The sequence below is a fragment of the Hypanus sabinus genome, chromosome 22 (assembly GCF_030144855.1).
Source record: "Hypanus sabinus isolate sHypSab1 chromosome 22, sHypSab1.hap1, whole genome shotgun sequence".
Classification (NCBI taxonomy): Eukaryota; Metazoa; Chordata; class Chondrichthyes; order Myliobatiformes; family Dasyatidae; genus Hypanus; species Hypanus sabinus.
Window position 1 is genome coordinate 18,827,558 of NC_082727.1, and position 27,319 is coordinate 18,854,876.

Here is a 27,319-nt window from a genome sequence, read left to right on the forward strand (position 1 = left end):
CTTTCTTTATCCCCCGTAAATGTTTGTGAGGAAATGAATCTCAATGTGGTATATGGTTAACATATACATATTTGATAATAAATTTACTTTGAATTTTGAGAACTAAGGTTATAACTAACCATCACAGATCAGGCTTGTGGGCTAAGGGGAAATTTGTTCTTAACGATGTATGATTGGAAGGAGATTTGTGAAATGTGGAGTCACTTGCGCAGGAGAGGAGGCAAATGGCCTCTTTCTGTGCTGTATTTTCCACACTGCTGTGACCCATGAACACAACAGAGCCAGAGGAGACACTGGCTTACACAAGTGATGTGCATCACTCAGAAAGTAGCACGTTGGTTCAGCGAAAAGATGGGCCACAGAGTTCAACTTTGCTGTAGTCAGCAAGTGCAATTGCACGGACATGTAATGACTCTCTCGCCAGTGAAATGTTCCTCATGTTACAGGACCAGCGGCAGCACAGTAAGCTCCCACACAAAATGGGGAGGCATAGTAGCATAATGCTATTAACAGCACCAACTGTAAGATTGGGGTTGATTCCTGTCATTCTCTGTAAGGACTTTGTACGCTCTCCCCATGACTGCATGGGTTTCCTGCTGCATCTCAAAAATGTAAGTTGTGGGCATGTTACACTGGTGCCAGAAGCACAGCAACACTTGCGGCTGTCCCCAACACAATCCTCACGAACAATGTATATGTGACAAGTAAAACTAATCTGTAATCTTTCTTTATGATACTGAGAGGGGGTAAGTTGAATGACCTCTTCCTTGGGAGAGTGAGGTGAATCGTCCTGTTCACTGAGTGAATTATGCATTTGCTTTAACGAGCAGTGCCTCTGGAGGTTGGGTGCTTTCCTTGGAGCACCATTCTGCTTTGTGCCTTTGTGTATCTACAATGTGATTGAACCCAAATTCTTCCCAGTTTGAGGCAGGACAGCAAAACCCATCCTAGCACCTTGGCATCACCAGAAGAGTGCTTCTGGTGAGGCAACGATGACTGGTATCCGCAGGGTGGGAGTGGTCACCCATCATACCTGGAGACTCTTTGACTGTCTCTTGTCCCAGAGACGGACAACGCCGTAGTGTGAGGAGCCGCTGGCAATCATGAAGTTTCCATCGGTCTGCAAGCAGTAGAGGGCACTATCATGTGGCTCTTCCCATTCCATCACACAGCGCCTGGAATAAAGCACACAAAAGGCTGGACCAGAGGCAGCGTCAAACAAGCACCGAAAACAGCACTGATGGCATTGTCAGTCCCAGAAGCCTACACATGGCCACATAAACATCCACTGTACTCATCAACCACAACTATCTATGGGAGCACCTGGGAGGCAAACAGGAAAGGGGAAGTGGGATGATGTGGGGTAGATAGACAATACAGGTGATGGTGAGGGACATGAGTTTAGGAATATAAATGAACTAAGGGGAGTTAGCCACCTGGCCTCTCCAATCTACTCTACCAATCAGTGTGTTTACAATTGACAACTTTTGCCTCATCAAGCCCTACTGCCCAGGATTCCCCTGTAATACCAACATCCATCCACATCAATTATCCACATAAATTTCTCCCTGAGTACAGAATTTCACATTCATACTGAAACAATACTTCTTCCATGACACAAAAAAAATTTAAATACCATCATCACCCATTCTTCCAAGTTTCTGAGTATCAAGCCAGCCTCCCAACTTCTCTACAAGACAACTCTATCCCTTCGAGACTGTTCACTCTACTCTTTGTGAGGTAAGAGGTTTTGAAAGGAACTTGTAAGAATACAGGACAGAATAAGAATAAGGCACAGAAGGAACTCAGCAACAGGCTAGGCAGCATCTGCAGAGAAATAGACAGTTAACTGATGAAAGATCTCAACCTGGAACGTTAACTGTCCATTTCTCTCTACAGGATACTGCCTGACCTGCTGAACTCCTCCAGAATTTTTTGTGTTACTCCAGATTCCAACATCTATAATCTCTTGTGTCTCCAACACAGAATACCTGACATCTTAATGCACCTTTAACAATCTATACAGTTAAATTCTTCTGAAATGTAGTCACTGTAATATTCAGGAAGCATAGATGTCAAAGTGTCCAATGTAAAATCTCATTGCAGACAATGTGATGGTGACCCCTTAACCTGAGGGTTAAGAGGTAAATATTGGCCAAGACAATGGGAGCAACTCTATTGACTACATCCACCAAACAGAAAAGATAAAGACCTCAAATTCAAATCTCAAAAAAATACAGCACTCAAGGGAGTTTACATCAGAAATAAACAGGATAAGGTCGTTCAGCCCCTCATGCTACTGTCATTTAATAAAATCATGGCTGATTGCTCTGTCATTAACCTCATATCCTTGGATTTCCTTACTGTCTAAAAATCGGTCATCTTTCTTGAGTATATTTAGTGACTGAGAGTCCACTGGCTTCCCACTAGAGAATTCCTCAGGATCGCCACACTTTGTGAAGAAACCAGTCCATTTGGATAAATGATCTCAAGTTGAAGATTTCCTAGTGAAACCTCCTTCCTACATCTATCCTCACAGTTGTCTTTAAGTATTTTGTTAGTTTAAATGTCAATATTTATTCTCCTGAACTCTGAGAAAAGGTTTAATTGACTCAACCTACCTTCATATTATAAGGCTGTCACCCCAGGAACCAGTTTGGTGAATCATTCTACAGTAATTACGTAATTTTTCAGGTAAATAAAACTGTGCACAACATTCCAGGTGCAGCCTCATCAGGGCCTTGTATAACCGCAGTGAAGGCCGACACCATTTGTCTTCCTAACTGCTTGTTACACCCGTATGCTGGTCTTCAGTGATTGTACTACTACACCTGGCTCCCTTTCAACATCAACATCACAATCTCTTAAAAAGAAGACAGTATTTCTGTTATTTCTACCAAACATAGACATAGCAAACAGGTGCAGGGGAGGCCATTTAGTCCCACAACCTGTTCCTCCATTCCATACCGTCACTGCTGATTCTCCATCTCATCCCCATCTCTTCCTGAACCCTTTGAGATCTTTGTGTTGTGAAATCTCTTGTATTCTTTAACATATTTCAGAACTTCTGCAACAGACAATTCTACTCTGAATCACCCTGACATCAGCCTGTCTAGCTCTGTTAGACTTCTGTACTCTTCCACTGTATTCCTTCTCAGTCTTACATGTACATCTGACCCATCCTCTCATACCATCCCTGCCATCTAAGGAATAAGATTTGTGAACCTTTCTGCACTTTTTCATTGACTAGTCTCATTTTTTAAGAACACAGAACATTACAGTACAATATAGGCTCTTTGGCCCATGAGGTTGTGCTGAGCCTTTAACCTACTCCAAGATAATCTGACCCTTCCCTCCCACATGGCCCTCCATTATTCTATCATCTATGTGCTTATCTGAGTCCCTTAAATGTCCCTAATGTATCTGCTTCTACCACCACCTCCTGGCAGGACATTCCAGACACCTACTGCTTTCTGTGATAAGAACTTACCCCTGATAACCCCTCTATACTTTCTTCCAATCACATGTTCAGTCTTTATATGCCTCTTATCTTTTTGTACTCCTCCATAAAGTCACCTCTCATCCTCCTCCAATCCAGAGGGAAAAGCCCTCATTTCTCATCTTATTCTTGTAAGACACGCTCTCTAATCCAGGTAGCATCCTGGTAAATCTCTACACACTCTCTACAGCTTCCACACATCCTTCCTATGATGAACTGACCAGACCTGAACGCCATATTCCAATTGCAGTCTGACCAGAGTTTTATAGAGCTGCAACATTGCCTTGCTGCTCTTGAACTCAATCACCTAATGAAAATCAACACAATGTTGGAGAGCTGGATGAATTGAGGAAAGTGGTACAGAAGAGGAGTTCAGGTCAGTGTGGAGCAGTCATAATCACAGTGAGGAGCTGGTGGCCTCCTCATAAAATCTGTCCTGTGTCCTTAGGGTAGGGGGTAGTGTTCCCAGGCACATGGTGCCCTTGTCCTCGGTAGTGGAAGGTATCAGGGTGGTCCAAATGAACTGCTGCGAAATCCCAATCTGACTTGGTCAACACACAAGTCATATTTAGTGGAAAACAGAAGCTGACAAGTTACAGCCTCCAAAAACTGATGAGCTGAGAAAGTTACATTGAAAATTGCAGGCATACGATGTTGGTGCTGGAATGTGTAGTGATACCTGTAGGCTGTTGCCATCATATCCTTTGGTTGTGTTCATTATTAATGCAAACAACACAATTCACTGTACATTTCAACATATTTGTAAAAAAATAGTCTGAACTGGAATCTGAATTTCCACAAGGTGGCAACAGTATCCCATGAACAGAAAGAATCACAACGCTAACAGAACAACGGCAGCTCACACACAGTGCCAGAATCACTAAAGCAGTAACACAGGAGGCCTCCCAATAGTCCCTGGTTAATACAGCTAACTTTCTACTCTCAGTCATTGCTCACAATTTCTTTCAAGCCCCACTTACTGTTCACAATCACTTTCTACTCCCATTGTTCACAATCCCTTTCAACTCACAGTCACTGTTCACAATCCCTTTCTGCTCCCCGTCACTGTTCACAAGCCCTTTCTACTCCCATCACTGTTCACAATCCCTTTCTGCTCCCCGTTACTCTTCACAATCCCTTTCTGCTCCCCGTCACTGTTCACAATCCCTTTTACTCCCAGTGACTGTTCACAATCCCCTTCTGCTCCCCGTCACTGTTCACAATCCCTTTTACTCCCAGTGACTGTTCACAATCCCCTTCTGCTCCCCGTCACTGTTCACAATCCCTTTCTACAGCCGTCTCTGTTCCCAGTCCCTTTCTACTCCCCATCACTGTTCACAAGCCCTTTCTACTCCCGTCACTGTTCACAATACCTTTCTGCACCCCGTTACTCTTCACAATCCCTTTCTGCTCCCCGTCACTGTTCACAATCCCTTTTACTCGCAGTGACTGTTCACAATCCCTTTCTACACCAAGTCAATGTACACAACCCCTTTCTACTCCCCGTCACTATTCACAATCCCCTTCTACTCCCATCACAGTTCACAATCCCTTTCTACTCCCATCACTGTTCACAGTCCGTTTCTACTCCCATCACTGTTCACAATCCCTTTCTACACCAAGTCAATGTACACAACCCCTTTCTACTCCCCGTCACTATTCACAATCCCCTTCTACTCCCATCACAGTTCACAATCCCTTTCTACTCCCATCACTGTTCACAATCCCTGTCTACTCCCCGTCACTGTTCACACTCCCCGTCACTGTTCACAATCCCTTTCTACAGCCGTCTCTGTTCCCAGTCCCTTTCTACTCCCCATCACTGTTCACAAGCCCTTTCTGCTCCCCATCACTGTTCACAATACCTTTCTGCTCCCCGTTACTCTTCACAATCCCTTTCTGCTCCCCGTCACTGTTCACAATCCTTTTACTCGCAGTGACTGTTCACAATCCCTTTCTACACCAAGTCAATGTACACAACCCCTTTCTACTCCCCGTCACTATTCACAATCCCCTTCTACTCCCATCACAGTTCACAATCCCTTTCTACTCCCATCACAGTTCACAATCCCTTTCTACTCCCATCACTGTTCACAATCCCTTTCTACTCCCATCACTGTTCACAGTCCCTTTCTACTCCCATCGCTGTTCAAAATCCCTGTCTACTCCCCGTCACTGTTCACACTCCCCGTCACTGTTCACACTCCCCGTCACTGTTCACAATCCCTTTCTACTCCCATCACTGTTCACAGTCCCTTTCTACTCTCATCACTGTTCACAGTCCCTTTCTACTCCCATCGCTGTTCACAATCCCTTTCTACTCCCCGTCACAGTTCACACTCCCCGTCACTGTTCACAGTCCCTTTCTACTCCCATCGCTGTTCACAATCCCTGTCTACTCCCCGTCACTGTTCACAATCCCTTTCTACTCCCATCACTGTTCACAGTCCCTTTCTACTCCCATCACTGTACACAACCCCTTTCTACTCCCCGTCACTATTCACAATCCCCTTCTACTCCCATCACAGTTCACAATCCCTTTCTACTCCCATCACTGTTCACAATCCCTTTCTACTCCCATCGCTGTTCACAATCCCTTTCTACTCCCCGTCACTGTTCACACTCCCTGTCACAGTTCACAATCACTTTCTACTCCCATCACTGTTCACAGTCCCTTTCTACTCCCATCACTGTTCACAGTCCCTTTCTACTCCCATCGCTGTTCACAATCCCTTTCTACTCCCCGTCACTGTTCACACTCCACGTCACTGTTCACAATCACTTTCTACTCCCATCACTGTTCACAGTCCCTTTCTGCTCCCATCGCTGTTCACAATCCCTTTCTGCTCCCCGTTACTCTTCACAATCCCTTTCTGCTCCCCGTCACTGTTCACAATCACTTTTACTCCCAGTGACTGTTCACAATCCCCTTCTACTCCCAGTCACTGTTCACAATCCCTTACTACTCCCATCACAGTTCACAATCCCTTTCTACTCCCATCACTGTTCACAGTCCGTTTCTACTCCCATCACTGTTCACAATCCCTTTCTACACCAAGTCAATGTACACAACCCCTTTCTACTCCCCGTCACTATTCATAATCCCTTTCTACTCCCATCACTGTTCACAGTCCCTTTTTACTCCCATCGCTGTTCACAATCCCTGTCTACTCCCCGTCACTGTTCACACTCCCCGTCACTGTTCACAATCCCTTTCTACTCCCATCACTGTTCACAGTCCCTTTCTACTCCCATCACTGTTCACAGTCCCTTTCTACTCCCATCGCTGTTCACAATCCCTTTCTACTCCCCGTCACAGTTCACACTCCCCGTCACTGTTCACAATCCCTTTCTACTCCCAGTCACTGTTCACAATCCCTTACTACTCCCAGTCACTGTTCACAATCCCTTACTATTCCCAGTCAATGTTCACAATCCCTTGCTACTCCCAGTCACTGTTCACAATCCCTTACTACTCCCAGTCATTGTTCACAATCCCTTACTACTCCCAGTCACTGTTCACAGTCCCTTTCTACTCCCATCACTGTTCACAGTCCCTTTCTACTCCCATCACTGTTCACAGTCCCTTTCTACTCCCAGTCACTGTTCAAAATCCCTTTCTACTCCCATCACTGTTCACAGTCCCTTTCTACTCCCAGTCACTGTTCACAATCCCTTTCTACTCCCATCACTGTTCACAGTCCCTTTCTACTCCCCGTCACTGTTCACAATCCCTTTCTACTCCCATCACTGTTCACAGTCCCTTTCTACTCCCATCACTGTTCATACTCCCCGTCACTGTTCACAGTCCCTTTCTACTCCCCGTCACTGTTCATAATCCCTTTCTACTCCTAGTCACTGTTCACAATCCCTTTCTACTCCCATCACTGTTCACAATCCCTTTCTACTCCCGTCACTGTTCACAGTCCCTTTCTACTCCCATCACTGTTCACAGTCCCTTTCTACTCCCCGTCACTGTTCACAGTCCCTTTCTACTCCCCGTCACTGTTCATAATCCCTTTCTACTCCTAGTCACTGTTCACAATCCCTTTCTACTCCCATCACTGTTCACAATCCCTTTCTACTCCCATCACTGTTCACAGTCCGTTTCTACTCCCATCACTGTTCACAATCCCTTTCTACACCAAGTCAATGTACACAACCCCTTTCTACACCCCGTCACTATTCACAATCCCCTTCTACTCCCATCACTGTTCACAATCCCTTTCTACTCCCATCACTGTTCACAGTCCCTTTCTACACCCCGTCACTGTTCACAATCCCTTTCTACTCCCCGTCACTGTTCACAGTCCCTTTCTACTCCCCGTCACTGTTCATAATCCCTTTCTACTCCTAGTCACTGTTCACAATCCCTTTATACTCCCGGTCACTGTTCACAATCCCTTTCAACTCACAGTCACTGTTCACAATCCCTTACTACTCCCCATCACTGTTCACAGTCCCTTTCTACTCCCATCGCTGTTCACAATCCCTGTCTACTCCCTGTCACTGTTCACACTCCCCGTCACTGTTCACAATCCCTTTCTACTCCCATCACTGTTCACAGTCCCTTTCTACTCCCATCACTGTTCACAGTCCCTTTCTACTCCCATCGCTGTTCACAATCCCTTTCTACTCCCCGTCACAGTTCACACTCCCCGTCACTGTTCACAATCCCTTTCTACTCCCAGTCACTGTTAACAATCCCTTACTACTCCCAGTCACTGTTCACAATCCCTTACTATTCCCAGTCAATGTTCACAATCCCTTGCTACTCCCAGTCACTGTTCACAATCCCTTACTACTCCCAGTCATTGTTCACAATCCCTTACTACTCCCAGTCACTGTTCACAGTCCCTTTCTACTCCCATCACTGTTCACAGTCCCTTTCTACTCCCATCACTGTTCACAGTCCCTTTCTACTCCCAGTCACTGTTCACAATCCCTTTCTACTCCCATCACTGTTCACAGTCCCTTTCTACTCCCAGTCACTGTTCACAATCCCTTTCTACTCCCATCACTGTTCACAGTCACTTTATACTCCCCGTCACTGTTCACAATCCCTTTCTACTCCCATCACTGTTCACAGTCCCTTTCTACTCCCATCACTGTTCACACTCCCCGTCACTGTTCACAGTCCCTTTCTACACGCCGTCACTGTTCACAATCCCCTTCTGCTCCCAGTCACTGTTCACAGTCCCTTTCTACACCCCGTCACTGATCACAATCCCTTTCTACTCCCCGTCACTGTTCACAGTCCCTTTCTACTCCCCGTCACTGTTCATAATCCCTTTCTACTCCTAGTCACTGTTCACAATCCCTTTCTACTCCCATCACTGTTCACAATCCCTTTCTACTCCCATCACTGTTCACAGTCCGTTTCTACTCCCATCACTGTTCACAATCCCTTTCTACACCAAGTCAATGTACACAACCCCTTTCTACTCCCCGTCACTATTCACAATCCCCTTCTACTCCCATCACAGTTCACAATCCCTTTCTACTCCCATCACTGTTCACAGTCCCTTTCTACACCCCGTCACTGTTCACAATCCCTTTCTACTCCCCGTCACTGTTCACAGTCCCTTTCTACTCCCCACAGTCCCTTTCTACTCCCCGTCACTGTTCATAATCCCTTTCTACTCCCGGTCACTGTTCACAATCCCTTTCAACTCACAGTCACTGTTCACAATCCCTTACTACTCCCCATCACTGTTCACAATCCCCTTCTGCTCCCCGTCACTGTTCCCAGTCCCTTTCTACTCCCCGTCACTGTTCACAAGCCCTTTCTACTCCCATCACTGTTCACAATCCGTATCTGCTCCCCGTTACTCTTCACAATCCCTTTCTGCTCCCCGTCACTGTTCACAATCACTTTTACTCCCAGTGACTGTTCACAATCCATTTCTGCTCCCCGTCACTGTTCACAATCCCTTTCTACAGCCGTCATTGTTCCCAGTCCCTTTCTAATCCCTTCACTGTTCACAAGCCCTTTCCGCTCCCCGTCACTGTTCACAATCCCTTTTACTCCCAGTGACTGTTTACAATCCCTTTCTACACCAAGTCAATGTACACAACCCCTTTCTACTCCCCGTCACTATTCACAATCCCCTTCTACTCCCATCACAGTTCACAATCCATTTCTACTCCCATCACAGTTCACAATCCCTTTCTACTCCCATCACTGTTCACAGTGCCTTTCTACTCCCATCACTGTTCACAGTCCCTTTCTACTCCCATCGCTATTCAGAATCCCTTTCTACTCCCCGTCACTGTTCACACTCCCCGTCACAGTTCACAATCCCTTTCTACTCCCATCACTGTTCACAGTCCCTTTCTACTCCCATCACTGTTCACAGTCCCTTTCTACTCTCATCACTGTTCACAGTCCCTTTCTACTCCCATCGCTGTTCACAATCCCTTTCTACTCCCCGTCACAGTTCACACTCCCCGTCACTGTTCACAGTCCCTTTCTACTCCCATCGCTGTTCACAATCCCTGTCTACTCCCCGTCACTGTTCACAATCCCTTTCTACTCCCATCACTGTTCACAGTCCCTTTCTACTCCCATCACTGTACACAACCCCTTTCTACTCCCCGTCACTATTCACAATCCCCTTCTACTCCCATCACAGTTCACAATCCCTTTCTACTCCCATCACTGTTCACAATCCCTTTCTACTCCCATCGCTGTTCACAATCCCTTTCTACTCCCCGTCACTGTTCACACTCCCTGTCACAGTTCACAATCACTTTCTACTCCCATCACTGTTCACAGTCCCTTTCTACTCCCATCACTGTTCACAGTCCCTTTCTACTCCCATCGCTGTTCACAATCCCTTTCTACTCCCCGTCACTGTTCACACTCCACGTCACTGTTCACAATCACTTTCTACTCCCATCACTGTTCACAGTCCCTGTCTGCTCCCATCGCTGTTCACAATCCCTTTCTGCTCCCCGTTACTCTTCACAATCCCTTTCTGCTCCCCGTCACTGTTCACAATCACTTTTACTCCCAGTGACTGTTCACAATCCCCTTCTACTCCCAGTCACTGTTCACAATCCCTTACTACTCCCATCACAGTTCACAATCCCTTTCTACTCCCATCACTGTTCACAGTCCGTTTCTACTCCCATCACTGTTCACAATCCCTTTCTACACCAAGTCAATGTACACAACCCCTTTCTACTCCCCGTCACTATTCATAATCCCTTTCTACTCCCATCACTGTTCACAGTCCCTTTTTACTCCCATCGCTGTTCACAATCCCTTTCTACTCCCGTCACTGTTCACAGTCCCTTTCTACTCCCATCACTGTTCACAGTCCCTTTCTACTCCCCGTCACTGTTCACAGTCCCTTTCTACTCCCCGTCACTGTTCATAATCCCTTTCTACTCCTAGTCACTGTTCACAATCCCTTTCTACTCCCATCACTGTTCACAATCCCTTTCTACTCCCATCACTGTTCACAGTCCGTTTCTACTCCCGTCACTGTTCACAATCCCTTTCTACAGCCGTCTCTGTTCCCAGTCCCTTTCTACTCCCCATCACTGTTCACAAGCCCTTTCTGCTCCCCATCACTGTTCACAATACCTTTCTGCTCCCCGTTACTCTTCACAATCCCTTTCTGCTCCCCGTCACTGTTCACAATCCTTTTACTCGCAGTGACTGTTCACAATCCCTTTCTACACCAAGTCAATGTACACAACCCCTTTCTACTCCCCGTCACTATTCACAATCCCCTTCTACTCCCATCACAGTTCACAATCCCTTTCTACTCCCATCACAGTTCACAATCCCTTTCTACTCCCATCACTGTTCACAATCCCTTTCTACTCCCATCACTGTTCACAGTCCCTTTCTACTCCCATCGCTGTTCAAAATCCCTGTCTACTCCCCGTCACTGTTCACACTCCCCGTCACTGTTCACACTCCCCGTCACTGTTCACAATCCCTTTCTACTCCCATCACTGTTCACAGTCCCTTTCTACTCTCATCACTGTTCACAGTCCCTTTCTACTCCCATCGCTGTTCACAATCCCTTTCTACTCCCCGTCACAGTTCACACTCCCCGTCACTGTTCACAGTCCCTTTCTACTCCCATCGCTGTTCACAATCCCTGTCTACTCCCCGTCACTGTTCACAATCCCTTTCTACTCCCATCACTGTTCACAGTCCCTTTCTACTCCCATCACTGTACACAACCCCTTTCTACTCCCCGTCACTATTCACAATCCCCTTCTACTCCCATCACAGTTCACAATCCCTTTCTACTCCCATCACTGTTCACAATCCCTTTCTACTCCCATCGCTGTTCACAATCCCTTTCTACTCCCCGTCACTGTTCACACTCCCTGTCACAGTTCACAATCACTTTCTACTCCCATCACTGTTCACAGTCCCTTTCTACTCCCATCACTGTTCACAGTCCCTTTCTACTCCCATCGCTGTTCACAATCCCTTTCTACTCCCCGTCACTGTTCACACTCCACGTCACTGTTCACAATCACTTTCTACTCCCATCACTGTTCACAGTCCCTTTCTGCTCCCATCGCTGTTCACAATCCCTTTCTGCTCCCCGTTACTCTTCACAATCCCTTTCTGCTCCCCGTCACTGTTCACAATCACTTTTACTCCCAGTGACTGTTCACAATCCCCTTCTACTCCCAGTCACTGTTCACAATCCCTTACTACTCCCATCACAGTTCACAATCCCTTTCTACTCCCATCACTGTTCACAGTCCGTTTCTACTCCCATCACTGTTCACAATCCCTTTCTACACCAAGTCAATGTACACAACCCCTTTCTACTCCCCGTCACTATTCATAATCCCTTTCTACTCCCATCACTGTTCACAGTCCCTTTTTACTCCCATCGCTGTTCACAATCCCTGTCTACTCCCCGTCACTGTTCACACTCCCCGTCACTGTTCACAATCCCTTTCTACTCCCATCACTGTTCACAGTCCCTTTCTACTCCCATCACTGTTCACAGTCCCTTTCTACTCCCATCGCTGTTCACAATCCCTTTCTACTCCCCGTCACAGTTCACACTCCCCGTCACTGTTCACAATCCCTTTCTACTCCCAGTCACTGTTCACAATCCCTTACTACTCCCAGTCACTGTTCACAATCCCTTACTATTCCCAGTCAATGTTCACAATCCCTTGCTACTCCCAGTCACTGTTCACAATCCCTTACTACTCCCAGTCATTGTTCACAATCCCTTACTACTCCCAGTCACTGTTCACAGTCCCTTTCTACTCCCATCACTGTTCACAGTCCCTTTCTACTCCCATCACTGTTCACAGTCCCTTTCTACTCCCAGTCACTGTTCAAAATCCCTTTCTACTCCCATCACTGTTCACAGTCCCTTTCTACTCCCAGTCACTGTTCACAATCCCTTTCTACTCCCATCACTGTTCACAGTCCCTTTCTACTCCCCGTCACTGTTCACAATCCCTTTCTACTCCCATCACTGTTCACAGTCCCTTTCTACTCCCATCACTGTTCATACTCCCCGTCACTGTTCACAGTCCCTTTCTACTCCCCGTCACTGTTCATAATCCCTTTCTACTCCTAGTCACTGTTCACAATCCCTTTCTACTCCCATCACTGTTCACAATCCCTTTCTACTCCCGTCACTGTTCACAGTCCCTTTCTACTCCCATCACTGTTCACAGTCCCTTTCTACTCCCCGTCACTGTTCACAGTCCCTTTCTACTCCCCGTCACTGTTCATAATCCCTTTCTACTCCTAGTCACTGTTCACAATCCCTTTCTACTCCCATCACTGTTCACAATCCCTTTCTACTCCCATCACTGTTCACAGTCCGTTTCTACTCCCATCACTGTTCACAATCCCTTTCTACACCAAGTCAATGTACACAACCCCTTTCTACACCCCGTCACTATTCACAATCCCCTTCTACTCCCATCACTGTTCACAATCCCTTTCTACTCCCATCACTGTTCACAGTCCCTTTCTACACCCCGTCACTGTTCACAATCCCTTTCTACTCCCCGTCACTGTTCACAGTCCCTTTCTACTCCCCGTCACTGTTCATAATCCCTTTCTACTCCTAGTCACTGTTCACAATCCCTTTATACTCCCGGTCACTGTTCACAATCCCTTTCAACTCACAGTCACTGTTCACAATCCCTTACTACTCCCCATCACTGTTCACAGTCCCTTTCTACTCCCATCGCTGTTCACAATCCCTGTCTACTCCCTGTCACTGTTCACACTCCCCGTCACTGTTCACAATCCCTTTCTACTCCCATCACTGTTCACAGTCCCTTTCTACTCCCATCACTGTTCACAGTCCCTTTCTACTCCCATCGCTGTTCACAATCCCTTTCTACTCCCCGTCACAGTTCACACTCCCCGTCACTGTTCACAATCCCTTTCTACTCCCAGTCACTGTTAACAATCCCTTACTACTCCCAGTCACTGTTCACAATCCCTTACTATTCCCAGTCAATGTTCACAATCCCTTGCTACTCCCAGTCACTGTTCACAATCCCTTACTACTCCCAGTCATTGTTCACAATCCCTTACTACTCCCAGTCACTGTTCACAGTCCCTTTCTACTCCCATCACTGTTCACAGTCCCTTTCTACTCCCATCACTGTTCACAGTCCCTTTCTACTCCCAGTCACTGTTCACAATCCCTTTCTACTCCCATCACTGTTCACAGTCCCTTTCTACTCCCAGTCACTGTTCACAATCCCTTTCTACTCCCATCACTGTTCACAGTCACTTTATACTCCCCGTCACTGTTCACAATCCCTTTCTACTCCCATCACTGTTCACAGTCCCTTTCTACTCCCATCACTGTTCACACTCCCCGTCACTGTTCACAGTCCCTTTCTACACGCCGTCACTGTTCACAATCCCCTTCTGCTCCCAGTCACTGTTCACAGTCCCTTTCTACACCCCGTCACTGATCACAATCCCTTTCTACTCCCCGTCACTGTTCACAGTCCCTTTCTACTCCCCGTCACTGTTCATAATCCCTTTCTACTCCTAGTCACTGTTCACAATCCCTTTCTACTCCCATCACTGTTCACAATCCCTTTCTACTCCCATCACTGTTCACAGTCCGTTTCTACTCCCATCACTGTTCACAATCCCTTTCTACACCAAGTCAATGTACACAACCCCTTTCTACTCCCCGTCACTATTCACAATCCCCTTCTACTCCCATCACAGTTCACAATCCCTTTCTACTCCCATCACTGTTCACAGTCCCTTTCTACACCCCGTCACTGTTCACAATCCCTTTCTACTCCCCGTCACTGTTCACAGTCCCTTTCTACTCCCCACAGTCCCTTTCTACTCCCCGTCACTGTTCATAATCCCTTTCTACTCCCGGTCACTGTTCACAATCCCTTTCAACTCACAGTCACTGTTCACAATCCCTTACTACTCCCCATCACTGTTCACAATCCCCTTCTGCTCCCCGTCACTGTTCCCAGTCCCTTTCTACTCCCCGTCACTGTTCACAAGCCCTTTCTACTCCCATCACTGTTCACAATCCGTATCTGCTCCCCGTTACTCTTCACAATCCCTTTCTGCTCCCCGTCACTGTTCACAATCACTTTTACTCCCAGTGACTGTTCACAATCCATTTCTGCTCCCCGTCACTGTTCACAATCCCTTTCTACAGCCGTCATTGTTCCCAGTCCCTTTCTAATCCCTTCACTGTTCACAAGCCCTTTCCGCTCCCCGTCACTGTTCACAATCCCTTTTACTCCCAGTGACTGTTTACAATCCCTTTCTACACCAAGTCAATGTACACAACCCCTTTCTACTCCCCGTCACTATTCACAATCCCCTTCTACTCCCATCACAGTTCACAATCCATTTCTACTCCCATCACAGTTCACAATCCCTTTCTACTCCCATCACTGTTCACAGTGCCTTTCTACTCCCATCACTGTTCACAGTCCCTTTCTACTCCCATCGCTATTCAGAATCCCTTTCTACTCCCCGTCACTGTTCACACTCCCCGTCACAGTTCACAATCCCTTTCTACTCCCATCACTGTTCACAGTCCCTTTCTACTCCCATCACTGTTCACAGTCCCTTTCTACTCTCATCACTGTTCACAGTCCCTTTCTACTCCCATCGCTGTTCACAATCCCTTTCTACTCCCCGTCACAGTTCACACTCCCCGTCACTGTTCACAGTCCCTTTCTACTCCCATCGCTGTTCACAATCCCTGTCTACTCCCCGTCACTGTTCACAATCCCTTTCTACTCCCATCACTGTTCACAGTCCCTTTCTACTCCCATCACTGTACACAACCCCTTTCTACTCCCCGTCACTATTCACAATCCCCTTCTACTCCCATCACAGTTCACAATCCCTTTCTACTCCCATCACTGTTCACAATCCCTTTCTACTCCCATCGCTGTTCACAATCCCTTTCTACTCCCCGTCACTGTTCACACTCCCTGTCACAGTTCACAATCACTTTCTACTCCCATCACTGTTCACAGTCCCTTTCTACTCCCATCACTGTTCACAGTCCCTTTCTACTCCCATCGCTGTTCACAATCCCTTTCTACTCCCCGTCACTGTTCACACTCCACGTCACTGTTCACAATCACTTTCTACTCCCATCACTGTTCACAGTCCCTGTCTGCTCCCATCGCTGTTCACAATCCCTTTCTGCTCCCCGTTACTCTTCACAATCCCTTTCTGCTCCCCGTCACTGTTCACAATCACTTTTACTCCCAGTGACTGTTCACAATCCCCTTCTACTCCCAGTCACTGTTCACAATCCCTTACTACTCCCATCACAGTTCACAATCCCTTTCTACTCCCATCACTGTTCACAGTCCGTTTCTACTCCCATCACTGTTCACAATCCCTTTCTACACCAAGTCAATGTACACAACCCCTTTCTACTCCCCGTCACTATTCATAATCCCTTTCTACTCCCATCACTGTTCACAGTCCCTTTTTACTCCCATCGCTGTTCACAATCCCTGTCTACTCCCCGTCACTGTTCACACTCCCCGTCACTGTTCACAATCCCTTTCTACTCCCATCACTGTTCACAGTCCCTTTCTACTCCCATCACTGTTCACAGTCCCTTTCTACTCCCATCGCTGTTCACAATCCCTTTCTACTCCCCGTCACAGTTCACACTCCCCGTCACTGTTCACAATCCCTTTCTACTCCCAGTCACTGTTCACAATCCCTTACTACTCCCAGTCACTGTTCACAATCCCTTACTATTCCCAGTCAATGTTCACAATCCCTTGCTACTCCCAGTCACTGTTCACAATCCCTTACTACTCCCAGTCATTGTTCACAATCCCTTACTACTCCCAGTCACTGTTCACAGTCCCTTTCTACTCCCATCACTGTTCACAGTCCCTTTCTACTCCCATCACTGTTCACAGTCCCTTTCTACTCCCAGTCACTGTTCAAAATCCCTTTCTACTCCCATCACTGTTCACAGTCCCTTTCTACTCCCAGTCACTGTTCACAATCCCTTTCTACTCCCATCACTGTTCACAGTCCCTTTCTACTCCCCGTCACTGTTCACAATCCCTTTCTACTCCCATCACTGTTCACAGTCCCTTTCTACTCCCATCACTGTTAATACTCCCCGTCACTGTTCACAGTCCCTTTCTACTCCCCGTCACTGTTCATAATCCCTTTCTACTCCTAGTCACTGTTCACAATCCCTTTCTACTCCCATCACTGTTCACAATCCCTTTCTACTCCCATCACTGTTCACAGTCCCTTTCTACTCCCATCACTGTTCACAGTCCCTTTCTACTCCCCGTCACTGTTCACAGTCCCTTTCTACTCCCCGTCACTGTTCATAATCCCTTTCTACTCCTAGTCACTGTTCACAATCCCTTTCTACTCCCATCACTGTTCACAATCCCTTTCTACTCCCATCACTGTTCACAGTCCGTTTCTACTCCCATCACTGTTCACAATCCCTTTCTACACCAAGTCAATGTACACAACCCCTTTCTACACCCCGTCACTATTCACAATCCCCTTCTACTCCCATCACTGTTCACAATCCCTTTCTACTCCCATCACTGTTCACAGTCCCTTTCTACACCCCGTCACTGTTCACAATCCCTTTCTACTCCCCGTCACTGTTCACAGTCCCTTTCTACTCCCCGTCACTGTTCATAATCCCTTTCTACTCCTAGTCACTGTTCACAATCCCTTTATACTCCCGGTCACTGTTCACAATCCCTTTCAACTCACAGTCACTGTTCACAATCCCTTACTACTCCCCATCACTGTTCACAGTCCCTTTCTACTCCCATCGCTGTTCACAATCCCTGTCTACTCCCTGTCACTGTTCACACTCCCCGTCACTGTTCACAATCCCTTTCTACTCCCATCACTGTTCACAGTCCCTTTCTACTCCCATCGCTGTTCACAATCCCTTTCTACTCCCCGTCACAGTTCACACTCCCCGTCACTGTTCACAATCCCTTTCTACTCCTAGTCACTGTTAACAATCCCTTACTACTCCCAGTCACTGTTCACAATCCCTTACTATTCCCAGTCAATGTTCACAATCCCTTACTATTCCCAGTCAATGTTCACAATCCCTTGCTACTCCCAGTCACTGTTCACAATCCCTTTCTACTCCCATCACTGTTCACAGTCACTTTATACTCCCCGTCACTGTTCACAATCCCTTTCTACTCCCATCACTGTTCACAGTCCCTTTCTACTCCCATCACTGTTCACACTCCCCGTCACTGTTCACAGTCCCTTTCTACACGCCGTCACTGTTCACAATCCCCTTCTGCTCCCAGTCACTGTTCACAGTCCCTTTCTACACCCCGTCACTGATCACAATCCCTTTCTACTCCCCGTCACTGTTCACAGTCCCTTTCTACTCCCCGTCACTGTTCATAATCCCTTTCTACTCCTAGTCACTGTTCACAATCCCTTTCTACTCCCATCACTGTTCACAATCCCTTTCTACTCCCATCACTGTTCACAGTCCGTTTCTACTCCCATCACTGTTCACAATCCCTTTCTACACCAAGTCAATGTACACAACCCCTTTCTACTCCCCGTCACTATTCACAATCCCCTTCTACTCCCATCACAGTTCACAATCCCTTTCTACTCCCATCACTGTTCACAGTCCCTTTCTACACCCCGTCACTGTTCACAATCCCTTTCTACTCCCCGTCACTGTTCACAGTCCCTTTCTACTCCCCACAGTCCCTTTCTACTCCCCGTCACTGTTCATAATCCCTTTCTACTCCCGGTCACTGTTCACAATCCCTTTCAACTCACAGTCACTGTTCACAATCCCTTACTACTCCCCATCACTGTTCACAATCCCCTTCTGCTCCCCGTCACTGTTCCCAGTCCCTTTCTACTCCCCGTCACTGTTCACAAGCCCTTTCTACTCCCATCACTGTTCACAATCCGTATCTGCTCCCCGTTACTCTTCACAATCCCTTTCTGCTCCCCGTCACTGTTCACAATCACTTTTACTCCCAGTGACTGTTCACAATCCATTTCTGCTCCCCGTCACTGTTCACAATCCCTTTCTACAGCCGTCATTGTTCCCAGTCCCTTTCTAATCCCTTCACTGTTCACAAGCCCTTTCCGCTCCCCGTCACTGTTCACAATCCCTTTTACTCCCAGTGACTGTTTACAATCCCTTTCTACACCAAGTCAATGTACACAACCCCTTTCTACTCCCCGTCACTATTCACAATCCCCTTCTACTCCCATCACAGTTCACAATCCCTTTCTACTCCCATCACAGTTCACAATCCCTTTCTACTCCCATCACTGTTCACAGTGCCTTTCTACTCCCATCACTGTTCACAGTCCCTTTCTACTCCCATCGCTGTTCAGAATCCCTTTCTACTCCCCGTCACTGTTCACACTCCCCGTCACAGTTCACAATCCCTTTCTACTCCCATCACTGTTCACAGTCCCTTTCTACTCCCATCACTGTTCACAGTCCCTTTCTACTCCCATCGCAGTTCACAGTCCCTTTCTACTCCCATCACTGTTCACAGTCCCTTTCTACACCCCGTCACTGTTCACAATCCCTTTCTACCCCCCGTCACTGTTCACAGTCCCTTTCTACTCCCATCGCTGTTCACAATCCCTTTCTACTCCCCGTCACAGTTCACACTCCCCGTCACTGTTCACAATCCCTTTCTACTCCCAGTCACTGTTAACAATCCCTTACTACTCCCAGTCACTGTTCACAATCCCTTACTATTCCCAGTCAATGTTCACAATCCCTTGCTACTCCCAGTCACTGTTCACAATCCCTTACTACTCCCAGTCATTGTTCACAATCCCTTACTACTCCCAGTCACTGTTCACAGTCCCTTTCTACTCCCATCACTGTTCACAGTCCCTTTCTACTCCCATCACTGTTCACAGTCCCTTTCTACTCCCAGTCACTGTTCACAATCCCTTTCTACTCCCATCACTGTTCACAGTCCCTTTCTACTCCCAGTCACTGTTCACAATCCCTTTCTACTCCCATCACTGTTCACAGTCACTTTATACTCCCCGTCACTGTTCACAATCCCTTTCTACTCCCATCACTGTTCACAGTCCCTTTCTACTCCCATCACTGTTCACACTCCCCGTCACTGTTCACAGTCCCTTTCTACACGCCGTCACTGTTCACAATCCCCTTCTGCTCCCAGTCACTGTTCACAGTCCCTTTCTACACCCCGTCACTGATCACAATCCCTTTCTACTCCCCGTCACTGTTCACAGTCCCTTTCTACTCCCCGTCACTGTTCATAATCCCTTTCTACTCCTAGTCACTGTTCACAATCCCTTTCTACTCCCATCACTGTTCACAATCCCTTTCTACTCCCATCACTGTTCACAGTCCGTTTCTACTCCCATCACTGTTCACAATCCCTTTCTACACCAAGTCAATGTACACAACCCCTTTCTACTCCCCGTCACTATTCACAATCCCCTTCTACTCCCATCACAGTTCACAATCCCTTTCTACTCCCATCACTGTTCACAGTCCCTTTCTACACCCCGTCACTGTTCACAATCCCTTTCTACTCCCCGTCACTGTTCACAGTCCCTTTCTACTCCCCACAGTCCCTTTCTACTCCCCGTCACTGTTCATAATCCCTTTCTACTCCCGGTCACTGTTCACAATCCCTTTCAACTCACAGTCACTGTTCACAATCCCTTACTACTCCCCATCACTGTTCACAATCCCCTTCTGCTCCCCGTCACTGTTCCCAGTCCCTTTCTACTCCCCGTCACTGTTCACAAGCCCTTTCTACTCCCATCACTGTTCACAATCCGTATCTGCTCCCCGTTACTCTTCACAATCCCTTTCTGCTCCCCGTCACTGTTCACAATCACTTTTACTCCCAGTGACTGTTCACAATCCATTTCTGCTCCCCGTCACTGTTCACAATCCCTTTCTACAGCCGTCATTGTTCCCAGTCCCTTTCTAATCCCTTCACTGTTCACAAGCCCTTTCCGCTCCCCGTCACTGTTCACAATCCCTTTTACTCCCAGTGACTGTTTACAATCCCTTTCTACACCAAGTCAATGTACACAACCCCTTTCTACTCCCCGTCACTATTCACAATCCCCTTCTACTCCCATCACAGTTCACAATCCATTTCTACTCCCATCACAGTTCACAATCCCTTTCTACTCCCATCACTGTTCACAGTGCCTTTCTACTCCCATCACTGTTCACAGTCCCTTTCTACTCCCATCGCTATTCAGAATCCCTTTCTACTCCCCGTCACTGTTCACACTCCCCGTCACAGTTCACAATCCCTTTCTACTCCCATCACTGTTCACAGTCCCTTTCTACTCCCATCACTGTTCACAGTCCCTTTCTACTCTCATCACTGTTCACAGTCCCTTTCTACTCCCATCGCTGTTCACAATCCCTTTCTACTCCCCGTCACAGTTCACACTCCCCGTCACTGTTCACAGTCCCTTTCTACTCCCATCGCTGTTCACAATCCCTGTCTACTCCCCGTCACTGTTCACAATCCCTTTCTACTCCCATCACTGTTCACAGTCCCTTTCTACTCCCATCACTGTACACAACCCCTTTCTACTCCCCGTCACTATTCACAATCCCCTTCTACTCCCATCACAGTTCACAATCCCTTTCTACTCCCATCACTGTTCACAATCCCTTTCTACTCCCATCGCTGTTCACAATCCCTTTCTACTCCCCGTCACTGTTCACACTCCCTGTCACAGTTCACAATCACTTTCTACTCCCATCACTGTTCACAGTCCCTTTCTACTCCCATCACTGTTCACAGTCCCTTTCTACTCCCATCGCTGTTCACAATCCCTTTCTACTCCCCGTCACTGTTCACACTCCACGTCACTGTTCACAATCACTTTCTACTCCCATCACTGTTCACAGTCCCTGTCTGCTCCCATCGCTGTTCACAATCCCTTTCTGCTCCCCGTTACTCTTCACAATCCCTTTCTGCTCCCCGTCACTGTTCACAATCACTTTTACTCCCAGTGACTGTTCACAATCCCCTTCTACTCCCAGTCACTGTTCACAATCCCTTACTACTCCCATCACAGTTCACAATCCCTTTCTACTCCCATCACTGTTCACAGTCCGTTTCTACTCCCATCACTGTTCACAATCCCTTTCTACACCAAGTCAATGTACACAACCCCTTTCTACTCCCCGTCACTATTCATAATCCCTTTCTACTCCCATCACTGTTCACAGTCCCTTTTTACTCCCATCGCTGTTCACAATCCCTGTCTACTCCCCGTCACTGTTCACACTCCCCGTCACTGTTCACAATCCCTTTCTACTCCCATCACTGTTCACAGTCCCTTTCTACTCCCATCACTGTTCACAGTCCCTTTCTACTCCCATCGCTGTTCACAATCCCTTTCTACTCCCCGTCACAGTTCACACTCCCCGTCACTGTTCACAATCCCTTTCTACTCCCAGTCACTGTTCACAATCCCTTACTACTCCCAGTCACTGTTCACAATCCCTTACTATTCCCAGTCAATGTTCACAATCCCTTGCTACTCCCAGTCACTGTTCACAATCCCTTACTACTCCCAGTCATTGTTCACAATCCCTTACTACTCCCAGTCACTGTTCACAGTCCCTTTCTACTCCCATCACTGTTCACAGTCCCTTTCTACTCCCATCACTGTTCACAGTCCCTTTCTACTCCCAGTCACTGTTCACAATCCCTTTCTACTCCCATCACTGTTCACAGTCCCTTTCTACTCCCATCACTGTTAATACTCCCCGTCACTGTTCACAGTCCCTTTCTACTCCCCGTCACTGTTCATAATCCCTTTCTACTCCTAGTCACTGTTCACAATCCCTTTCTACTCCCATCACTGTTCACAATCCCTTTCTACTCCCATCACTGTTCACAGTCCCTTTCTACTCCCATCACTGTTCACAGTCCCTTTCTACTCCCCGTCACTGTTCACAGTCCCTTTCTACTCCCCGTCACTGTTCATAATCCCTTTCTACTCCTAGTCACTGTTCACAATCCCTTTCTACTCCCATCACTGTTCACAATCCCTTTCTACTCCCATCACTGTTCACAGTCCGTTTCTACTCCCATCACTGTTCACAATCCCTTTCTACACCAAGTCAATGTACACAACCCCTTTCTACACCCCGTCACTATTCACAATCCCCTTCTACTCCCATCACTGTTCACAATCCCTTTCTACTCCCATCACTGTTCACAGTCCCTTTCTACACCCCGTCACTGTTCACAATCCCTTTCTACTCCCCGTCACTGTTCACAGTCCCTTTCTACTCCCCGTCACTGTTCATAATCCCTTTCTACTCCTAGTCACTGTTCACAATCCCTTTATACTCCCGGTCACTGTTCACAATCCCTTTCAACTCACAGTCACTGTTCACAATCCCTTACTACTCCCCATCACTGTTCACAGTCCCTTTCTACTCCCATCGCTGTTCACAATCCCTGTCTACTCCCTGTCACTGTTCACACTCCCCGTCACTGTTCACAATCCCTTTCTACTCCCATCACTGTTCACAGTCCCTTTCTACTCCCATCACTGTTCACAGTCCCTTTCTACTCCCATCGCTGTTCACAATCCCTTTCTACTCCCCGTCACAGTTCACACTCCCCGTCACTGTTCACAATCCCTTTCTACTCCCAGTCACTGTTAACAATCCCTTACTACTCCCAGTCACTGTTCACAATCCCTTACTATTCCCAGTCAATGTTCACAATCCCTTGCTACTCCCAGTCACTGTTCACAATCCCTTACTACTCCCAGTCATTGTTCACAATCCCTTACTACTCCCAGTCACTGTTCACAGTCCCTTTCTACTCCCATCACTGTTCACAGTCCCTTTCTACTCCCATCACTGTTCACAGTCCCTTTCTACTCCCAGTCACTGTTCACAATCCCTTTCTACTCCCATCACTGTTCACAGTCCCTTTCTACTCCCAGTCACTGTTCACAATCCCTTTCTACTCCCATCACTGTTCACAGTCACTTTATACTCCCCGTCACTGTTCACAATCCCTTTCTACTCCCATCACTGTTCACAGTCCCTTTCTACTCCCATCACTGTTCACACTCCCCGTCACTGTTCACAGTCCCTTTCTACACGCCGTCACTGTTCACAATCCCCTTCTGCTCCCAGTCACTGTTCACAGTCCCTTTCTACACCCCGTCACTGATCACAATCCCTTTCTACTCCCCGTCACTGTTCACAGTCCCTTTCTACTCCCCGTCACTGTTCATAATCCCTTTCTACTCCTAGTCACTGTTCACAATCCCTTTCTACTCCCATCACTGTTCACAATCCCTTTCTACTCCCATCACTGTTCACAGTCCGTTTCTACTCCCATCACTGTTCACAATCCCTTTCTACACCAAGTCAATGTACACAACCCCTTTCTACTCCCCGTCACTATTCACAATCCCCTTCTACTCCCATCACAGTTCACAATCCCTTTCTACTCCCATCACTGTTCACAGTCCCTTTCTACACCCCGTCACTGTTCACAATCCCTTTCTACTCCCCGTCACTGTTCACAGTCCCTTTCTACTCCCCACAGTCCCTTTCTACTCCCCGTCACTGTTCATAATCCCTTTCTACTCCCGGTCACTGTTCACAATCCCTTTCAACTCACAGTCACTGTTCACAATCCCTTACTACTCCCCATCACTGTTCACAATCCCCTTCTGCTCCCCGTCACTGTTCCCAGTCCCTTTCTACTCCCCGTCACTGTTCACAAGCCCTTTCTACTCCCATCACTGTTCACAATCCGTATCTGCTCCCCGTTACTCTTCACAATCCCTTTCTGCTCCCCGTCACTGTTCACAATCACTTTTACTCCCAGTGACTGTTCACAATCCATTTCTGCTCCCCGTCACTGTTCACAATCCCTTTCTACAGCCGTCATTGTTCCCAGTCCCTTTCTAATCCCTTCACTGTTCACAAGCCCTTTCCGCTCCCCGTCACTGTTCACAATCCCTTTTACTCCCAGTGACTGTTTACAATCCCTTTCTACACCAAGTCAATGTACACAACCCCTTTCTACTCCCCGTCACTATTCACAATCCCCTTCTACTCCCATCACAGTTCACAATCCCTTTCTACTCCCATCACAGTTCACAATCCCTTTCTACTCCCATCACTGTTCACAGTGCCTTTCTACTCCCATCACTGTTCACAGTCCCTTTCTACTCCCATCGCTGTTCAGAATCCCTTTCTACTCCCCGTCACTGTTCACACTCCCCGTCACAGTTCACAATCCCTTTCTACTCCCATCACTGTTCACAGTCCCTTTCTACTCCCATCACTGTTCACAGTCCCTTTCTACTCCCATCGCAGTTCACAGTCCCTTTCTACTCCCATCACTGTTCACAGTCCCTTTCTACACCCCGTCACTGTTCACAATCCCTTTCTACCCCCCGTCACTGTTCACAGTCCCTTTCTACTCCCCGTCACTGTTCATAATCCCTTTCTACTCCCGGTCACTGTTCACAATCCCTTTCAACTCACAGTCACTGTTCACAATCCCTTACTACACCCCATCACTGTTCACAATCCCCTTCTGCTCCCCGTCACTGTTCCCAGTCCCTTTCTACTCCCCGTCACTGTTCACAAGCCCTTTCTACTCCCATCACTGTTCACAATCCGTATCTGCTCCCCGTTACTCTTCACAATCCCTTTCTGCTCCCCGTCACTGTTCACAATCACTTTTACTCCCAGTGACTGTTCACAATCCCCTTCTGCTCCCCGTCACTGTTCACAATCCCTTTCTACAGCCGTCACTGTTCCCAGTCCCTTTCTAATCCCTTCACTGTTCACAAGCCCTTTCTGCTCCCCGTCACTGTTCACAATCCCTTTTACTCCCAGTGACTGTTCACAATCCCTTTCTACACCAAGTCAATGTACACAACCCCTTTCTACTCCCCGTCACTATTCACAATCCCCTTCTACTCCCATCACAGTTCACAATCCCTTTCTACTCCCATCACAGTTCACAATCCCTTTCTACTCGCATCACTGTTCACAGTGCCTTTCTACTCCCATCACTGTTCACAGTCCCTTTCTACTCCCATCGCTGTTCACAATCCCTTTCTACTCCCCGTCACTGTTCACACTCCCCGTCACAGTTCACAATCCCTTTCTACTCCCATCACTGTTCACAGTCCCTTTCTACTCCCATCACTGTTCACAGTCCCTTTCTGCTCCCATCGCTGTTCACAGTCCCTTTCTACTCCCATCACTCTTCACAGTCCCTTTCTGCTCCCATCGCTGTTCACAATCCCTTTCTGCTCCCCGTTACTCTTCACAATCCCTTTCTGCTCCCCGTCACTGTTCACAATCACTTTTACTCCCAGTGACTGTTCACAATCCCCTTCTACTCCCCGTCACTGTTCACAATCCCTTTCTACAGCCGTCACTGTTCACAATCCCTTTCTACTCCCAGTCACTGTTCACAATCCCTTTCTACACGCATCACTGTTCACAGTCCCTTTCTACTCCCATCACTGTTCACAGTCCCTTTCTACTCACCGTCACTGTTCACAATCCCCTTCTGCTCCCAGTCACTGTTCACAGTCCCTTTCTACACGCATCACTGTTCACAGTCCCTTTCTACTCACCGTCACTGTTCACAATCCCTTTCTACACGCATCACTGTTCACAGTCCCTTTCTACTCACCGTCACTGTTCACACTCCCCGTCACTGTTCACAGTCCCTTTCTATACGCCGTCACTGTTCACAGTCCCTTTAACTCCCTGTCACTTTTCACAGTCCCTTTCTACTCCCATCGCTGTTCACAATCCCTTTCTACTCCCCGTCACTGTTCACACTCCCCGTCACAGTTCACAATCCCTTTCTACTCCCATCACTGTTCACAGTCCCTTTCTACTCCCATCACTGTTCACAGTCCCTTTCTACTCCCATCACTGTTCACAGTGCCTTTCTACTCCCATCACTGTTCACAGTCCCTTTCTACTCCCATCGCTGTTCACAATCCCTTTCTACTCCCCGTCACTGTTCACACTCCCCGTCACAGTTCACAATCCCTTTCTACTCCCATCACTGTTCACAGTCCCTTTCTACTCCCATCACTGTTCACAGTCCCTTTCTGCTCCCATCGCTGTTCACAGTCCCTTTCTACTCCCATCACTGTTCACACTCCCCGTCACTGTTCACAGTCCCTTTCTATACGCCGTCACTGTTCACAGTCCCTTTAACTCCCTGTCACTTTTCACAGTCCCTTTCTACTCCCATCGCTGTTCACAATCCCTTTCTACT

At 47.5% G+C, this 27,319-nt stretch overlaps 1 protein-coding gene across 2 annotated transcripts in view; it reads right to left on the reverse strand.

Moving 5' to 3' along the window:
• fbxw4 (F-box and WD repeat domain containing 4) overlaps positions 1-27,319 on the reverse strand; it is a 259,055-nt gene that overhangs the window by 2,916 nt on the left and 228,820 nt on the right. For both annotated transcript variants that reach the window (XM_059947197.1, XM_059947196.1), the window contains one exon: positions 1,034-1,175. In XM_059947197.1, coding sequence (XP_059803180.1) covers positions 1,034-1,175 — 142 coding nt within the window. The remainder of the gene's footprint in view (positions 1-1,033; positions 1,176-27,319) is intronic.